This window comes from Branchiostoma lanceolatum, chromosome 11 (assembly GCF_035083965.1).
Source record: "Branchiostoma lanceolatum isolate klBraLanc5 chromosome 11, klBraLanc5.hap2, whole genome shotgun sequence".
Lineage (NCBI taxonomy): Eukaryota > Metazoa > Chordata > Leptocardii > Amphioxiformes > Branchiostomatidae > Branchiostoma > Branchiostoma lanceolatum.
In genome coordinates this window covers 17,265,317-17,284,553 of record NC_089732.1, presented here as the reverse complement: position 1 = coordinate 17,284,553, position 19,237 = coordinate 17,265,317, and the positions used below count along the sequence as shown (strand labels likewise).

At 41.9% G+C, this 19,237-nt stretch overlaps 3 protein-coding genes across 4 annotated transcripts; 1 reads left to right on the top strand and 2 right to left on the bottom strand.

Moving 5' to 3' along the window:
• Nucleotides 1-648: 648 nt before the first annotated feature.
• Nucleotides 649-7,754, top strand: LOC136445032 (epoxide hydrolase 1-like). Of its 2 annotated transcripts, none has more exons than XM_066442880.1 (8): nucleotides 649-762; nucleotides 2,411-3,022; nucleotides 3,696-3,825; nucleotides 4,336-4,462; nucleotides 5,157-5,241; nucleotides 5,633-5,754; nucleotides 6,129-6,235; nucleotides 6,998-7,754. In XM_066442880.1, the coding sequence occupies exons 2-8, from the start codon at nucleotides 2,413-2,415 to the stop codon at nucleotides 7,212-7,214; spliced, it is 1,398 nt and encodes a 465-aa protein (XP_066298977.1). In that variant the 5' UTR covers nucleotides 649-762; nucleotides 2,411-2,412; the 3' UTR covers nucleotides 7,215-7,754. The 2 variants fall into 2 exon arrangements, with proteins under 2 accessions (XP_066298977.1, XP_066298976.1); XM_066442879.1 differs by having other exon boundaries at nucleotides 651-767.
• A 2,436-nt stretch (nucleotides 7,755-10,190) lies between these two features.
• On the bottom strand, nucleotides 10,191-11,735 carry LOC136445033 (paired box protein Pax-5-like). The gene is made up of 3 exons (XM_066442882.1): nucleotides 11,456-11,735; nucleotides 10,790-10,963; nucleotides 10,191-10,643 (listed from the first exon to the last, which is right to left on the bottom strand). Exons 1-3 carry the CDS (start codon nucleotides 11,582-11,584, stop codon nucleotides 10,356-10,358), a joined length of 591 nt encoding a protein of 196 aa, XP_066298979.1. The 5' UTR covers nucleotides 11,585-11,735; the 3' UTR covers nucleotides 10,191-10,355.
• Nucleotides 11,736-14,596: 2,861 nt separating this feature from the next.
• Nucleotides 14,597-17,379, bottom strand: LOC136445474 (uncharacterized). The gene is made up of 4 exons (XM_066443517.1): nucleotides 17,091-17,379; nucleotides 16,537-16,641; nucleotides 15,880-16,050; nucleotides 14,597-15,344 (listed from the first exon to the last, which is right to left on the bottom strand). The coding sequence occupies exons 1-4, from the start codon at nucleotides 17,256-17,258 to the stop codon at nucleotides 15,156-15,158; spliced, it is 633 nt and encodes a 210-aa protein (XP_066299614.1). The 5' UTR covers nucleotides 17,259-17,379; the 3' UTR covers nucleotides 14,597-15,155.
• Nucleotides 17,380-19,237: the final 1,858 nt, after the last annotated feature.

The following is a 19,237-nucleotide window of genomic DNA, read 5'->3' as shown; positions in this document are numbered from 1 at the left end:
TTTTGACAAGATTTACATTAGTTGATCACATTCTGGGAGATGTTGACATGACCACACTCCAGCAAAGTGGGGAGGGGGGCTGATGGACACAATGACAACTTGTTTAGTCATTTTCTCATGATCGGCTTGGCTGATTGACTTCAAATTTTCTGTGTATGTAGGGTCTATCTAGCTGTGACAAAGCGTTGAATTCAATTGAAGCTAAGTATATCTATAATCATTTAGGACTCTGTTTAACACCTCCAAAGGACAAAATATGCTGTATCTGGAGATAGAAAACGAAAGAAGGGCAACAGGCATTTTACGAAGTACACATGTCATGCTAAGTGGAACACCACTATATCCCCTGCCCATACGCACCTTCCATGAATCGGCACACTGCTGAATAAACGCACAGTCCCCGGGGTTCTGCATCACGTCATTGCTCCAAAATCCCACCGCCGCCATTTTGCTGCGTTACGCGTCAACCTTCCCAGGCTGCACCGTTTCATCACCCCTTCTGATTGAACACCATGGCATAACACAACAACATTCGGCTCCCGCCTGAGGGGTCGCCAAAAACCATAACATTATTTCATCGATCCAAAATATAATGGCTGCACCGTCTAGGTGCAAAGGTCGATGACCGGTAGCGCGAACATGGCCACCTCTATATTTACATAGCCAAACTGCACGTTGGCAGGCATATACTGGTTCAAACTGCCTAAAAACGACCTAGTTTTCTCTACACAAGTCCGGATACAGAGGAGTGGACATCTCTATGTAAGGTAAGAGATACATTTCCTCAGTAATTTGCCGTTGATACATACATGTACATGATATCAGGGGGGATGGGATGGGGGTGGGTCTGGTATCGAGAGGGGGAGGGGCCCGTTGGACTTTGGACATTTTGTTGGCCAATTCGGGGACTCAGGGTCAAAAACTCATGCATTCATATTCTGGGGGAGGGCCATAAGAACAATTCTGTGATCTCGCACAAGGGTGAAAACCCGAAATTGAGTGGTACACCCTGGCTTGAATGTTGTGATGTTCTTTTTACAGACTCTGATTTAATTTGGCGTTAGGCGAAAAAAGGGACGATGGTTTTATATTTGCGGTTGAAACAAGGCTGTATACGGAGGACAGAAGACGGAAAAAATCGCGGTGGTTCTAAGTTCGCGGTGAAGAGGTCACCGCAAAAAGAAAACACGAACACCGCGAACGGTTTCCCTTCTACAGTATTTTGTGTGAAGGGTGGGTTGGACTGCGCTTAGTAGCGTAGACATTAACTGATCAGTTTTGTCTTGGCCAGGATAGCAGTCACGTACCTGTGTCGTAGCACGTCGGCAGAACGCAAGCATTTAAGGGCGTGTTCGCGTATTTAAGATTGATATCACGTGCAAAGGTTCATTTAGTTGTGTCCAAAGACAAGTCTTGTGCAACGGCCGTTACTCCGATGCAAAGTTGACCAAAGAGAACAAAAGAGATTCTGCAGCTATAATAGGTTTTAATAGCAGGCTAATTACCTTATAAGCATTACGTTCTGCCGACGTGCTTTGTTGGTTGGTTTATTGGTTTATCAAGATGCACTTTAGCCCCTCTCGGGGGCTAATCTTCCAGGGCTCATTAAACAATACAATACAATACAATACAATACAACACATAATGTACATACACCAGATATACACATAAGTACAAATTTACATATAAGTACAGATATATTTACATATATCCATGATACTTACAAATTACTAAATTGCTACATGTACCTATTACAATTTAGACAATTAATCTATCATCAGGGTTAAGACCGATTAATCATTACCTTACACCTGTGCCGTGGAACGATTGAATAATTAGAGTTCCACGACCTCATACTTTCACCAAATAATGTGACGACTAACGTATTATAAATGTTTCTCGTTGATAATTCAAATAAGGTCATGATTTGCATGAGTTACATTCAGTTGATCATCAACTCTACGCAAATAACACAAGTTCCTTAAAGTATAAACTTTTCTGTTGGAGACGAGGTACACCTGAGCTTCATAATATTATGCAATACTGGTCCTTTCCGCCATCAGGCATTGTTCTAAAGCGGCCAATATCGGATCATTTTCATGAAGATCTGGGGGTCAGAAAGCATAACCATCGCTTAGCGAAGGCAACTAAGACATAGAAGCTCAACTTTCACATGTAAATAGAAGTATTAACAAAGAGGGAAAACAGCTCTTCATCAATGTTCCTGGGCGTCTTTTCGTGTGTATATGCAGTCATCTACTGTTTACAATTAAAAAATAGATTAAACATGTGTATCACACTTATTTAAAAGTAGCGCACGCTTTTATTTACAACGACATTAAACTTATTTAGACCCGCTGTAAAAGTCAGCTGTTTTGAAGATCTGAGAATTTTTGATATTTCTTCACAGCCATGGGTTGGAAGATCACCACCATCATCGTCTTGGTTGCCGTGGTAACTGGTCTCTTCTTTAGCGGAGTCTTCAAGACGCCACAGGAACCCCTCGAGTTCCAAGACAACTACTGGGGGAGGGGGGCAAAACCTTCATCCAAGCCACCAAAAGATCATGACAAGATTCACGAAATCTCCGTAAATGTGCCAAACGCTTCTCTAGTTGATCTCAAAAACCGCCTCAAAAACTCACGCTGGTTCGAGGCTCTTGAAAATGTGGAATTCCAATATGGCTTCCGTCTCAACTACATTCAAGATCTGGTCACTTACTGGAATGATAAATACGATTGGAAGAAACAGGAGGCATACTTAAACACGTTTCCCCACTATAAAACAAACATTGAGGGAATCGATGTGCACTTCATTCGCGTAAAACCCAAACTGAAGCCGGGTCAAACCGCCAAGCCCCTCATGATTGTTCATGGTTGGCCAGGCTCCGTGTTTGAGTTTTATAAGATGATCCCGATGTTGGTAGATCCAACAAGTCATGGGGGGAGTGAGGATGATGTGTTTGAGGTCATTGCCCCCTCTATCCCTGGTTATGGCTTCTCTGAGATTCCGCACAAGAAAGGTGAGTGTTCCTTCCTCTATTGGAAAAAAGTGGTGCCTTGAGAGTTGCACCCTTGACTTTGTTAACACTGGAGTACGTTCACTTTGAATTTTGTATAAACTGTATATATGATATCGATGAGATAAAAGCTTTTTTTCCAATCAAACCGGAGCAATTTTTTTGAACAGCTATATATTTTTCAACTTGAGGGTTATTTGCGCGTTACTATCAATTCGAATACTTTGCCATCCTTGGAAGTAGCTTGCGCACTGTAAGTACATTTTTACGTAAGTTACAACAAAGTTTTCTTTGTTTGGCATAGCCGTTGCGACTATTGAGTGGCGTTTTTCATTGTTTCTTTGAGTCTTTAGATTTGTGAGAGCTAAGCCAAGTGTCATCACGTCAATCATAGACAAAGAGCAAACTTGATGAACATTGTGAATATGATAATCACGCAGTGACGTTACAGCTGTTAACTGTTCCGTTACTGTTGTTAACTGGTCTGCTACTGTTGTTAACTATTCCGTTACTGTTGTTAACAGGTTCGTTTCTGCTGTTAAGTGGTCTGTTCCTGCTGTTAACAGGTCGGTTACTGCTGTTAACTGTTCCGTCACTGCTGTTAACTGTTCCGTTACTACTGTTAACTGGTCCGTTACATCAAGTTATAATTACTAGTTGTTCATCTGCCGTACAGGTTTTGACCAGATTGCCGCTGCTCAGATTTTCCTAAAGCTAATGGAGAGGCTGGGATTTGAGAAGTTCTACCTACAAGGTGGAGACTGGGGTGCTTTTATCACACGTATCATGGCTCTGGTGAAGCCAAGGTACGATAATATTACCTGTACTTTGATCGTGTCAACAAAGTATTCTGTGTTTTAGAAAAAAAGAAGCGAGGAATACTGTAGAGATGAAGAATGTCAACCGACTTTGACATAGAACCGATTCAATAGCTCCGCACACAAAATGCACAAAACATACAAATGCAGAGTAAAAATGCAAATATTTAACCGACAACCAGCGACTCTCTCATTGGTGGAGCTGATGATTGCAACGCTGTCATTGGTTGAACTGCTGATTGTGAAGGGCCGCGGTCCATTGGTCTCCTAAAGCGTTTTCACTGCATATCAATGAAGATGGCAGGTGCATATTTTAAAGCATTCTTCTGGTAGTCTCTTCCTTGTGATGTAGACATATAAAAGTGATCATTTGAAAGGGTCTGAAAATATGATTATTCAAAATGCAAAAAAAAAGAGACACCAACATGGCGGCGGCCACGGCGATGACTTCACGTGCAAAGCGCTCTCTAATTGGTCTTTATTCCACCTGTGTTGCAGTGCGATAACGGGACTGCACAGTAACATGCCTATCGTTGACGCCGCTGACCCTGGGTTGATTATCCGTACCATGGTAGGCAGTGTGTTCCCCTCTCTGGTGGGGGTGAAGCCTGAGGAATACGATCGGGTATGTCTTCTTGTGAAATTTCATGACTTTCTCCGAAGATGCCATTCATTGCTTCTTCGAATTCTTAATTTGTATACCTAGCTCGAAGATAATGCAAATGGGAAAGACAAAAAAGTTTCGTAACATGGTTTACAGAGTCTGAAGAGACTCCAAAGCTAAAACGATGATGTCATGATAGCAATAATGACTGTCATATCATTATTCATTATAGTGACCTTAAAGCTTTAATAAATGGCTTACAGAATACATAAGCAATTTAAACTATTTCAAGTTAATGTAGATTATTATATTGTCTTGAGTCTGAACATGCCATTAGAAATTTCCCTGCATGTTGTCACCACTTGGCCAAGAATTCTATGCTTTTGGAGCCGTTTGTGGGTTGTGGACAGCATAACTCAAAACATTTGGTATGTGTTTTTTGTTATCTCCATGAAAAATGGAGATATAGTTTTGGGTGTGTCTGTGTGTCTGTCTGTCTGTCTGTTTGTTTGTTTGTGTTTCCACACCACTCCAGTCAGCATAACTCAAGAACCTCTTGTTTGTTTTGTTATATTTGGAATGTGGCAAAATGTCGGCAAAATGAAGGACATGTTTGATTATGGGCCCCCATGTAGCGGCCTTTTGTGGTACTGCAACAGAACGCCCGGTTGTGTATCTTGGTTTGTTACAGAGGAGGGGATTATTTCTTTTCCAGGTTTACCCCTACGGTAGTATGGTGATGACGCTGTTACAGGAGACTGGATACATGCACATACAGGCAACCAAACCAGATACAGTTGGTAAGTACATGGACATTGATTGATTGATTGATAAAATTTATTTGTTTCTTACCTCCATGAAAAATGAAGGAATTGTTTATGGCGTGTTTTTTCCCCGGATATTTGTGGCCAGCGTATCTTAATAATGGCCAGATGGATTGTGATGATATTTAAGACGAAGCAAGATCAAGTTTGGGGCACCTGGTCTGTAACCTTAGTACTGTAGTATAACTTACGATTTTTGTATCTTTTGTCCTGGGCATGATAGGGTCGTGTTTATTTCTGTTTTCTTTAGCCAGCAGCTCACTCTGTGTCTAGTCACTGCCTGTAACAGTAATATATGTACGTAGAAGTTATTGTACAAGCAAACAAACAGTGAATCAATCAATGAAAAAAAAACTGTGTCTGTTAGGTTTTGCCCTGAATGACTCACCCGTTGGTCTGGCCGCCTACATCCTAGAAAAATTCTCCACTTGGACAAACCCAGCAAACAGGGACTTGTCTGATGGGGGGCTGGAGAAATACTACACCAAGGTATCTAAACTTTCTTCATAGTTGCATGGTATTGCCCTGGCAAAGGAATGTAGGAACAGATCCAAGGTCAACACAGTGAAAGAACAACTCTCCGAACTTTCGTCTGACATAATGTAGCCTTTGTCAGAATGACTGACCAATCAGCTTCCTGTCCTCCTTCCCGGGACAACCTTCATATGTGTGCTCTCCTTCCCAGGATGTCCTGATCAATATCCTGTTCTCCTTCCCAGGACAACCTCCCTCTCGCAGTTTTCTTCCCATGATGCCCTAACCAATAGTGGTGCCGTATTCTGTTCTCCTTCCCAGAGTAACCTTTGTCTGCCAGGTATGTTCTCCTTCCCAGTGTAAAATGCAGTGTGTGATCTCCTCCCCAGGATGAGCTGCTGACCAGTGTGATGATCTACTGGCTGACTGGTACCATTACGTCATCCATGAGGTTCTACAAGGAAGCGTTTGCTGGAAAGGCAATGGAAACCAACAGGTGGGTTAACTTCATGGTTGATTACAAATTTATCAACGTACATTCCCATGGTTAGCACGTGGTGTTTTGTGCTTTTTTCTTGATAGATAGGAGAAGAGCAGTGGTTTAGATATTGCAACGGTAGTTTATAAGCTTTCTGTGAATTTTTTAAACATTTTTTTGGGTGCAATTTTTCGGGGAGGCCTTTCCCCGTCATTTTTTAAATAAAGTATTCTCTTCGAAACCTCTTAACAAATGATAAAGTTCTTTCCAATTACGGCGGCCATTTTTAATTTACCGCGGGGCCGTACACGTGCCAGGGTTGGCACCAAGACGAGGCTACAGTTGGTGCTCCCTATATCGTATATGCGCCTACTTTAACCCTGTTTTATAGCATGTGCATGCTATCTTCGATTCTAAGTTTGAATCGGCCGCCATAATTGGAAGGAGGTTTATTCCAATCAGCTGCCCCCCGTCCTTGTATATATGTAAATATATAATTACTAACAACACTAAAAGTTTCACTTGTCCCGTTTTTTGCACATGTCCTTGTCTACCCCCCTTTCTACCCTCTGTTTGCACCTGTTACTAACATTTGGCGCAGCTGCTAATAATCCGCCGAAAGGCGGGCTGAGCAGTACCGAAAAAGAAAAGAAAGATCACGTTTCGCTCCTGACTCAACCTGTTTATTTTAGTTTTTAGTTTAGAAATTTTATAAAAAGCTTCTATGTGCTTTTTTTTTTTTTAACGTAATGGCAATGGCACTTTTTTAAACAATTTCAGCATGCAGGTAACCGTTCCGACGGGAATAGCGGCGTTCCCTCACGAGCTAGGCCACAACCCGGAGGCCTGGTGTAGACTCTTCCACACCAACCTCATCCACTTCACTCTCATGCCCGATGGAGGACACTTCGCTGCGTTCGAGAAGCCTGCCTTACTGGCCGAAGATATCCGAACCTTCGTCAAGAAGGTCGAAAGTCTGAAATCTAAAGACGAATAGGCATGTTTTTTTTTTACCCTCCAGATTTCATCTCTGTTGGTAGAAGTCATTCTGAAACAACGTTGAGCTGTAAGTTGCCAACAACAACAACAACAAATTTCCACTAATGAACTCCAGTTTTTGCCTAGGATCCTAGGAATAAGTATAGTCCACTGTTTTTGTGATGTCAGGTGAGCATTGGATCATAAGTTGCAGAAAGTGTATGCCACCCCCCGTCAAAAAAAGCAAAGTGTTTTTTGATTGTATTTTTATCGAGCCATCGCTATACCTAAATTGCAACGGTAATAAAGAAAGAGTCAACCAAGTCAAATACGTAGCTTGTTTGACACAGATGATCAGTAGAGTATTCAGCAGACAGTATGAGAGATAAAGGATGCAAATGTTGATGAAGAGATGATATAGTTATGACATGGGGTCAATGTTAATAGTTTGCATGATATTGTAACAAGTCGATGTTCATCTGTTCTCCCTTATAGTCGATTAAGTGCAATTACCATGCTCCATTATTGTAAGATTGTCAATTAATTTTTTGCCGATAGATTTGGATGACTCCTGTTTTTTGTTTGTTTGAATTTTTTTATATTAAAGTCAGTTCTTAGTACCCATGTTCAGGGAATCCTACACAAAATTCATTCAACTTTTGTCGACGTCATACCTTGGCATCGAATCTACTTTAGTAAGTGGAATTGACAATTACGCAGAAGACGACGGGAGATTGTTCCGACGGAGGCTTTCCCTGGTTGGTCGGACGGCCTACCGCGCGCTGCGGGTGTCCCTCCCAACAAGAATTCCTTAGCCTATAGGGCGTATTCAGTCACGTGACCCTCCCCCTAGCAACGAGCACTGGCGGCCATCTTGGTGCTCACTTAATAGTGGAGCCCTATGGAACTCTCTGTATAAATGGCAGATGTTTTCTACGCCATTCACAATTTCCCTTCAAAACGTTTTGTCTCATTATCATGGTGTTTTGCCTCGTGGTCAGATGTTGGATTGGGACTGATAAAGCACACACCGGTCGGGTAACAGTAAGATTGGTTTTGAGTTTCTCGTGTAGGACGTGTACGTGCGGGAACATACGATCGCGAAGGGACTAACGACTGAAACAAAAGTGGATTTCTGACATACGAACAGCGGATCTAAATAGTTGAAGTTTGAGAATCAACGTGTGTGTATGGAAACCTTTTGTATCTGGTCGAAAAGCAAGTTACAGGCCCGTTGTGTAACACAGTCGCGGCACCGTGTAGTCGTTGATTGAGACACGTTCATTCATAAACTGGGGGTCTTTCAACGTCGAACTTTCCCGATCATAACGTACTCCCTGTCAACAAAATTTCTCACGACACTCAAGACACTGTACTACGTGGCTGCAGGCCTTGGAACACTTGTATGCTGTGAACTGATTTTATGCGTACTCTGTAAACAGTTTAGCGGCCATGTTTGCAGGCTGCTGGGGAACCTCGCTCGTCGATAATGGGTCATTTCCAGCAGGTGAAATTGGATTTTTGTAGCGAAAAGGATGTGAGGCTGGAGACTCTTTGCATATAATAAAACAGCGATCAGACGACTTCGCATTCCTTGGAAATTTAGTTAGCGTCGGACAACGAGAAACTTCGCTGCAGGGTGAGCACCAACATGGCCGCCCACGGAGGGCAGGGGTGATGACGTCACGTGAATACGCCCTATTGCCCATGGTGTGTCAGGTTACTGCCCTGATGCTCAGACGAGTCATAGAGACGAGAAGCGGGACAATGTGCTAAAATGTCGATGCTAACATTCACGTTCATCATCACAACTCTTGTGAGTGTACCAAATTCCTAGTGTACACCTGCACATCTATCAAATGATGCCTGAACATTTTTAAGCTTCGAGAGTGAAAAGTGCTTCAAAACAATAATTACCGCCGCCATATTAACTGTTCGGTAAGCGCGTGTGACCTTGCAGAAGCGCGAAGCACAGCTAACACCTGTTTCTGGACTAGGTTCCCCTGTAAGGATGTGAGATGCCACGGCACCAACAAGATCTATCCCGTACGTTTAAACTAACTGGTTACTTAAGTTTCAACCACGTGCACGGAGCTGTTGAGTTGTGTGTAGGATGTACCGTATAGTGTCGTGTTTTTTTCTTTAACATCAATTTTCAAGACAAAAATATCGGATATTGAAACAAATTTTCGAATTAGAAATATTCCATTTAATATGTTGTATCCAAATATCCGATTTTCAAAACATCCCCCCTGAAACGAGAATACAGACCTGCACATCACGGAGAACAATAACGAAAGACCCTGACAAGATGTTCTTATCACCAATTTTATTCTGAACTCACCATAGAACTCGTCTACTTTACATATAGTCTGATGTTAATGTCAATAGATTGAGTCATGATAATCTTTCAGATTCAAACGAATTGCATGAACTACGTGCTTTCTATAAATCTAGTACAGTGGTTACAGAGTTACAATGTGACTTATTGCTGTACTTCTACTACTGATCTGATTTCAACGTTTCGAAACAATCGTAAATGGTGAACTTCCAGACATTTCAAGCGGCAACGTCAGCATTGCACATTTATGAATCTAATCTTTAAACCACCCTCCACTTCCGATCTACCTGCCCCATGGGAAGAGGATAATAGGTGGCAAGTGGAACGGTTTGGCCTTCAGCAAGGCCATTGACAAAGTGGCATCGTTGCAGCTTTGGTGGCATTCGCAAGGCGGCGTTGCTGCATGGTGTTTGACTCCCTGTAGACGTGGGTAGCTCGATCATACGCGGTTGTGGGAGAGCAGGGTCAATGTTTGAAGAAGCCAAGTCATTCTTTTCCTCAGTTTTCTTCTCGACCACCTGCCTCCCAGGTTGTTCTCCTTGCTTATCCGACTTGAAACCGTCGTGATCAGCCATCTTACCTGATTCACCTGCTGAAAAGACCGCACGTTCGTCAATTACCGCAGTCTTGGGGATATGACGTGTACACGTGCAACTTGCAAAATTGGTGCAAATATAGTACAGAAAGAAGTGATTAACATATTGATACTATCCAATGAACCTTAAACTGTGTGAAAAACGGAGAATTCAGGAATGAAAGGTACAAAATAGTCGGTGAGTTATGGCAATGGAAATATTCATTTTTATATAAATGTTGCAATTACAGAGAATACAATGGGAAAGAATAGCCTGCAGTGTCAGATCCCGAGGGATGTTTCGTTAAGTCGTTGTCTTTTCCATCGCCAGTCGTTTGGTTCTGGGTTTCAGTCATTCCGGTCGGTAGACTCGGTTTGGTCGTTACAGAACGGGATGTCTGTCTCCCCGATGTGGTAGTGCTCTTCACAGATGGACCGCTAGGTGTCGCTACTTGAACTGGGAGGAGAGGAATGGGTGCGTGGATGCCTGAGGCACGGATGGTTCTGAAGTTGATGGGAAATCTCTGGTGGTCCTGGAAATATCAAAATCAGTTTATGATCTTGTCGAAATTGTTAATTCGAACAACTAGTCTTAAAAGTTTATTATAGATTGTTGGATATTACAAGAATATGCTGTGAGTACAACGTTTTGTGTTTTGATAAGATGACTGTAACTTACGTGTGTAGAAGTAGGTAAGGTCCTGAGGATGCGGTTGATAGAGGAGACGCTGGGCAGGTTGTCTTCAGTGCAGACCCTATCCGCTAGGAGGCGCTCGCGGATCTCCCAGGCGAACATGCTCGGCTTCTCCAGCTTGTAGCCCAGGATCTTCCGAACCACCAGCGGCGTCGCTACCTGGGTGAAAACAAGAACATCAGAAAAAGTATATTCTATAGTATCAGACGAGGGGCGCACAAGAGAACGAGAGTAGGCGCGCTTTAGCCTATCAATGGGGGACTGAACAGTTGCAGATTACATGTATATTTTTTGAATCACAAAAGATGATTGCATTTGTGACTCGACATTGTATTTCGACTAGGCAGCAGTTACATTAGACAGCAACAGTGTTCTGATACCCCCCCCCCCCCGAGTACCCTCCACATAATTTGAAGCAAGGTGCAACATATCATATCACCAGTTTGGTCAAACTACAAATGGAGGGATGTTAAAAGATCTTTGATATTAAACATGTTTTTGCCAGGTGCATCTGGATCATTTGTTGTAAACTTACACATGTAGCAACTTTATTTTTGCTCTTGGGCACAAACGAACGGGGGTTGTGACGATTGGGCCTATGAAACATCTACGCAAAACTAAAACGGGTCCCTCAGAATTTGACGACTTTACCTTCGGCCTGCTTCCTCCAATAGACCCGGGTCTAACCGTCCCCGTCTCGAAGTAACGGGACAGAATCTTGGAGACACAGCCGTGCGATACCAGCAGCCGCCGCGAGATGTCGCACGGCCGCACGCCCATTAAGGCCAGCTGCACGATGTAACTTCTGACGTGGTCCGGTAGAGGGCGCCCATTCACGAAGATACCACCAAGCTGGTTTATTCCCGTGTGTCCTGCGAAAGAAGATCAGGAAAGTGAAATTTTAGAGTGAGATTTTCAACGCGTAGGTCTTATCTTTGTCACAGGAGAGATCTATGGAGATAATTCTGAACAGATTGAAAATACCTTTCATAACAAAATGCACTTTGACTGTAAAGTATATTAGATTTTCGCGGTGGTCTGATGTTTGCGGTTTCTGCGGTAACCTCTTCATTGCGAATTTTAAACAACCACGAATTTTCTCGTTTTGTATTTTGTCTCACTGTTTCAACAGGGGATTTATAACCACCACGAAAATTTTCTCCAAAAATGGACCCTCGAACTTAAAGGCATTTACAGTGTTTTCCTTTCATTCGACAGTGTTATATTTCTTCTAAAATATGTTGATGTGTATATGTATACTGTCATGATAAACAATATACCATTGAATTCCATTCAATACTGCGTTGGACTGTCCGTACGAGAAGCGCATTGACATTTTTCTGGCTTACTGTTTGTGGGAAAGAAGTTGTTTTTGACCACCGTTGTGCAGCTGGCTATCGAACCGAGAGAACGATTTTTTTGGCCGTAAACTTTACCCGAGACCAAAAAAAAAAACACGTGAATACGAAACTCATGCAGGCTTGAATATACTTAAAGTGCGAACGGGCCTTAAAGTCTTTAGCATACTTGATCAACTCACTCACCTGTATGTGGCATGCCTGCATATGGCGGAAAAACCCTGTAAACGAAATATTTTGCGATCAAATTTTGCCACAATTATATAAGAATAACCCTGTGTTGTGAGGCACAGTACTTATTGCAAGGTGGCTGTACCTCCCCACCCTACTCAAAATTAAGTTTACAGGAAATAAAAGTATAAAACCAAGAAATCGACAAAATATAGGCCATCGTTTTGTTACGTCTCTTAAGCTTTGAAATGTGTTAAGAGCAAAAGAAATATAGACGGTATTTTTATCATTCGTAGAGGATAGCTAATATCCACCACAATACAGTCCAAAAACACCAACTTACCTTTGGCAGGACCTCACTGTTACTGATTTACCCTGAACCAAACCGACAGTACTAGTTTTGTCCGTGGTTTGTCAGGGTGAAGCGAGCAGCTGAAAACAACTGTTGTTTCGTTGAAGTATAGTTGTATTTATACAAATTAAGATGTAGGGATGCACCACTATTTCAGTCAGAGGAGTGTAATGTTTTCCTAACTTCATCAACCCACCATTTTTGGATGTGATGTACTTAAGGCAATTTACCCCTGGTGCGGTGTTCTTTTTGGGAATCCGCAAGTAGATTGTTGTTTATCATTGAAGCTTCATCTATAAAAGTTCTGAATTACTTGCAAACGAACCCACCTTTTTCCAAGTGAACCATCCCAAATCATTTGCATGCTAACGATAAAGGGAAACTGTCCTTAATCCATGCCTAGTGCACCTGCCGTGTCTGCTGGGACCTCTACTTTAATCTTCAAGCAGATGTTGGGTCTAGCGCAATTTTCCTAATCTTTTGCTTCGTTTTCTACATCTCTGTAATGGTGGGAGATGGTTAGTTGTCGCCGTAAACACGGAGATTTTGTTTGTTTGTTTGTTTATTTGTGAGTAGTGGTGTGTGTCCTCAGTTCCGCAATCTTTGGCAGGCACATCGGGGACACCGTGACAGGCAGCCATGGGTCAAAGGTGACAGGAAATGCTGTCGGCGTCAGTGTAGAGTTTTCTCACTGCATAGGATAGAATCTGCCAAGGTTTGATAAAGGCGCTTCAGTCTTTTGTTTTTATCAACGGATCAATAAGACAAGATAAACCTAATTGAATATAATTCTCTTGTTTCATACAGCTGAAAAGGAGAGAATGGCTGTCTAAATATACACTTTTCACACTCGTCTCTCTGCACAGATAGCAGCTACTCATTCTGAACGTTACAGAGCTCTCGAATAGATTCTTTTTTAAACGCACACAGTCACACCATCCATGACATGGCAAAAATTTGCTTGATCACATATGTACAGAGAGACGTTTAAAAAAAAGACAACAAAATAATCTTTTGAACGTTAAAGTAACTACAAGAAAAGTACACAGATTCTGTATATGAAATCCTGCAGTTTACAGTCGTCCTTCGTGGCATGCAAAATGTCGTGACTTTCTCTGACATCGCACGTTCATGCATCTTTAACGACGTTTTCCTGCCTAAAGAACCATCATAAGCCACTGATTTCCATGATCCTTTGTGTCACCTTTCCTGTTAGACAGGTGCAAACGCGGCCATCTTTAGTTCCAGACCCTGTCAGTGAAAGAGATCGTGTAGAATCCCTTTTCTTGATATCAAGTGGCGGGTGCAGCTACCATGGACAGGAAACAGACTCTCACAGCTGAAGGCTTTGTTAAAACATAACAAATGAGGGAGACGCTGGTTCACTCATTAGCGCTCAAGCACTCGAGAAAAGGGTCATTATCTCAGATAATCCCCCTTTTCAAAACTGCACGATACAAGAATGGCTTAATAGCAGTGTGGCAATGCGGGTGTTAATTCATTCGTTCGTTCAGACCCTTCTGTGCATTTGCCTAGTTGCACATAGGGCTGCAAGATTCCTTGCTGTTTCAGTAGAAGGGTATATTCTACATGGAGGGGTTGCTAGCCAGCCTTTCCTATCTATCGTGCTCGAGGCACCTCCTCAAGCATGGAACCCCCAGTTTACGTCCATTCCGTATATCATACGACGGTTGCAGCTCTAACCGAGATGTCTTGCCCAGGATTCTACCGGGGTTTCCCAGTTACCATCTACTTTAAAAAAGGAGCTATAAGAATACCCAAATGTGGGTGTTTTAATCGATTAAACACTTTCTATTGAACAAAATGTCCACACACAGGACCTTATATACTATGTATTGGCAAAGTTTCTGATATGCGTACTTAATTCCCGATACTTGACAGGCGGAGAAGTAAAAAAAAAACTGTTATAAGTTTGTTTTATTTCATAATCGCCCAGTGAACAATACTACTACATCTGCAATGATTTACCGGCTTACACAAATGTACTACCATTGTGTTCCTTCAATTCCTTCAAACATCAGAAATCTTTTTTTTTTGTTCTTAACGAAATTCTGACACTAATCCTCTGAAAATATCCACTAGAAAACAGGGCTATAATGTACAACATACAGGTGGGTTTATTCACACAAAATTCACTGGCCATAGCTTCTGAACATCTACAAGCCATACGACACTAAAACATATTTTGTTGACCATCAGAAACATAGTTATAGATGATATGTATAATAGACATGACTGATTATAACTGCCATCTTTCATTTCTACAAACTGCAATTTAACTGATGCCTATCGTTTAATCCTGATATAACTAAGTGATAATCTAGTTCAAAGGTGCATTTGATGCATACGCGTATAAATAGACGTGCTCTTGGAGCACGATACAATGTGAATCACTACTAGGATTCGCACATTTTTACATTGAGGGCGCCATAGGCGCTACCGTATGTTTCTAATCCTGTTGTGCATACTTGGTGTACATGGCATGTAAATGAAAGTAGCTCCTTTTGACAGCAACCCCGAAGTCTTGCAGAACCAGGAAGTCCCGGATGTGACGCATGTACTCGGAGGGCGGGTCCCGGATATCCGGTTCCATGACGTATGATGGTCTGCCAGGGTGTTGTACATCAAGTACGTGTATCTGTAATGGTGTAAAGACGGAACATGTACTAAGTAAGGGTGTGATGCGACTGTATGTTATATAGAAGACGAGATACAATTTTGTTTGGGGTTAAACAGTAAAGTAAGTCATTAAGTCACTCGAGTCCAGAAGGGAGTATTGATTTGCAATAGGTAGCAATTTTAGGAAGTTAGAATAATACACACTACTTCACAGTATACGGCAAAACTACCCACTAGTTCCTCACGCATCAAAAAGCATTAAATATTTTACCCAAATTCCCAAGTACCCTTTCAGCAATCCCAGCCTATGACTGATTACAATGTTCCTGGACAAAAGTTGATTTACAAAAAAATCTCCCACCAGTTGTGCCGAAAACAACTATGGTGAAGTGTCAATACGTACAGAGAATACATGGGTAGGGGCTGCACAGGGTTAGTGAGTATCATATTATTTTACAAACACTTCATTCTCTAGGATAAGTCAATATTACACACGAAAAAAACTAGGTTTCACAAAAAAAGCTCTTTCAAAGACATAATTAATCCAGACTGACCGTCACATTGATAGCTGTCATGAAGGTTTGCAGTTCGTGTCGACAGACGGTGAGGTTGAAAGCGAGGCTCGAGTGGATGCCGTCAGCCCGGACAGCGTCCCACTCCATTTCAAACAGATACTGCCGTATCACGTACATACTGCTGTATATGGCAGACAGGCGAGCCTCGTCCTGGAAAAAAAACATGGCAGAAATACTGATCAGCGTTGAACTGTGACTTGCAACAACAAAAAATTGTATTCACCCAAATTTTGGACTGACCAACCCCAGTCTTTGCCAAGGAATGAACAATCCAGTGCTTCTGTGACGTCACGTTATGCAGATATATCACGCAATTCGGTGAGCCGTTCCAGAAAGTCTATAGCACCCCTGTCTAGGTTAAGGAATGGCTGTAGCTCTTAGATTTAGACGGCGTCTTTTATTCTTCATGCAAAAAAGTTTGGTTCTATGTCCAGGATTCTTACTTTGTCCAGTGAAATAATACTTCAGGGTACGCTTACCCTATAAGACAACTTACCCTACCTTATTGACTCACTGTGCATCACGCGTTGTGCAAATTTGTACCGATAAATCAAATCAGGTATGTACTCTAAAATTACCGTTTTCAACCGCAAAGTGATAGAGGCGTTAATTTCCGTTAGTATGAAAATAACGTACCTCCATGTCGTAGAAATTGTCGCTATCTCCCAGTCCAGGCGGCAGGAGACCGGGAATCGTTACATTAGGTTGTTCAAAGTTCGGATCACCAAATGTGCTGACCTTCTGCAAGAGGAACAAGAAGTCAAACTACATTAGATGGTTTTGAGGGCCGGAAGTCTTCAACGAAGGCTTCCATCCAGATGCAAAACCGGTTAAGTAGAATGGCATCTCTGGAGTCACCAAAAGTCATCAAGTTTGGTGGTCCTAGCAAACGTCGTTTGGCAGTTATACGATGTAAAAGTTGGCGAGGGCACTTTTAGCCTCCCCCCTCCAGTTAGATAGGGTTAAGGAGCTAGGGTTAGGGTTAACAGGATCAAAAGATATCCTGTCAATAGTGCACAAAACTTCTTGTTAACAGGAACATCCTGTCAATAGTACTAAAAATTCTTATGACAGGAACACACTGGCTTGTCAATAGTTCAAGAATTCTTATTCACAGGAACATCCTGTCAATAAGCTTAGCTTTTTGGGAATGTACAGGTTGATTTCACAGGGAAATGTGAATCACTCACGAAGTCCTCGAAGGTGACCTTGACCTTGTTGAACAGCCGTAAGCTGACCTCTTCAGCATCTTCCAGAACTTCAGCCTTGGTCTGCTGGAACCCCGGGTCCGCATGCGCAGTAGACTTCACTGATTGTAGCTGCAAGGGAACCTGGGAAATGACGTCACTCGATGTCATCGCTGGAGAGGCTGTTGTAGAGGGGAACTGCTGCGGAACTGGGGTGGATGTTACTTCCAGCGAGAAAAACAGCGCTATAATGGCGACGACCTTGAAAAGACTACAGTCTGGTAAAAAAATGAAAAAACACTTTTGGTTAGAAAAAAAATTGTCGAAAAAGTCGAATCATTAATACAAACCAGGATCACTTAAATCATCAAGATGCCATATCAGGAATAGGTTCAACAGTTAATCAATTGAAATATCTATACCTATAATTATATAGCAAAGTGAAGATACTAACTCTGTTGGCGGCGTTTCAAAAAGCGTTGAAATACACCCATAACTACGAAGTCCATTTTGATGATAGAAAACTGAAGAGATGAACTTCTCACAGAGAAAAAAAAAGGAATCTAATGCCACAAAGGACTGTGACCTGACATTTATATGCCTCGCTAATGTCTCTAGCAACTATATTTAGAATCATATTTCAGAGGTATAAGCCATGTGAAACTCAAGTATTCGTGGGCGGTCGACAGTCGTAATGCACTCGGATATCCGATCGTCTGTGTTTCGGTAATGATCGGTAATCGTCGCAGGATTTGCCGAAGGTTTCCATCTGACGCAATTGTTGACAGGGAACAGTTTTAAAAGATAAGTACGCTGTTGCCCGGAAACCTCTTCCAAATTTGGGAATGGAGTGACATGTCATGAGTTGGCAGGGCATAAACATAGAATGAGTTGAGGTTTTGAAATGATCTCTTCTGATTTGTCATTTGTTTAATTTCTATAAGGAAAAACAATTCTCGCCAAATCTTAGGTCGTGTTATTGTTCTATTAGCCATAATCTTTCCTACAACACCCCATCTGTACATGTTTATTGTTTCCCGGTGGGAAACAGTAGGAGACAAATTTCCGGCGATACTGCCTAAGTGTCTTTTATCCAGGACAAATGCCAAAGTCCACCGAAGATAACATGTGACGTTGTATCTCTAGGCGTGAACAATCATCTAAAGACTCAGGTATGCGGAAAATCTCCTTATTTTTTTTCAAGAGTCAAACGTCGAAGCGTAAACGACAATACTACGAGCTTGTAAGAAGCTGACGAAATAGTCTAACGGGAATACCAAATGAAACAAGCATTTGTACTTACCGTGCATAGTCATGATGATCAATGTACACATCTTGTTGGTCACCTCGTCTTTTTAGTACGACTCTGAATGTTACCTCGTTGGTCTGTGGAAACAGTGGCTTCTTGTCATTTTTTATAGCGACGCCGAGAGATGAATTTAGAGAAAACTCCCAAAGCCACCAACATTTCGTCAATAATAGAAAAATCGTGGTGGAGTCCATGTTGAAGTGAAACCTCCCCATCCGAGACATTACAACAAGGCTTTCGTTGCAATGACACTCGTTGTTGAAATGATGTCATACTTTTCTGTGATTTTGATGGTAAAAATTCAAAGGAATTACAAGAAGAGGATTGCAGAATTGATTACTTTCACCCGGTTACAATATTCAGTAGATCTATTCTTGTCTCATTAATCCGAAACATAGATCCCCACCCTGTTGGTTATGTAATAATGGCTCAGGATTTCGCTTTACTTTCGTTCGACTTATCGATTTGAATTATATGGATAACGTTAACTTTGTGAAATTTCTAGACCAAATGCTGTGCATTGACATTTGTTCTAGACTTCAAATTCCAGACACGAATGTGTACTTAGACTTTATTGTCAGTTCTAACTACCCTTCGCATTCTTCAACACTCAAAGGAAGCTTCTTTCTGCTGTAAAAATAGCTTCTATGGTCAATTCAGTCCACAATGACCTCTGCTATAACAATTCAGTACGACAGCAATCAATTAGACAATCAATCTAGCAGGTTTCGGGTTATCATAGGGTCATGAATATACGTTTTAATAACAGGTATCGCTGCAATGACTGCCGTTTTCTTTACTGCATATTCGATCTTCCACACAGTTGCCTGAAGAAAGCAGC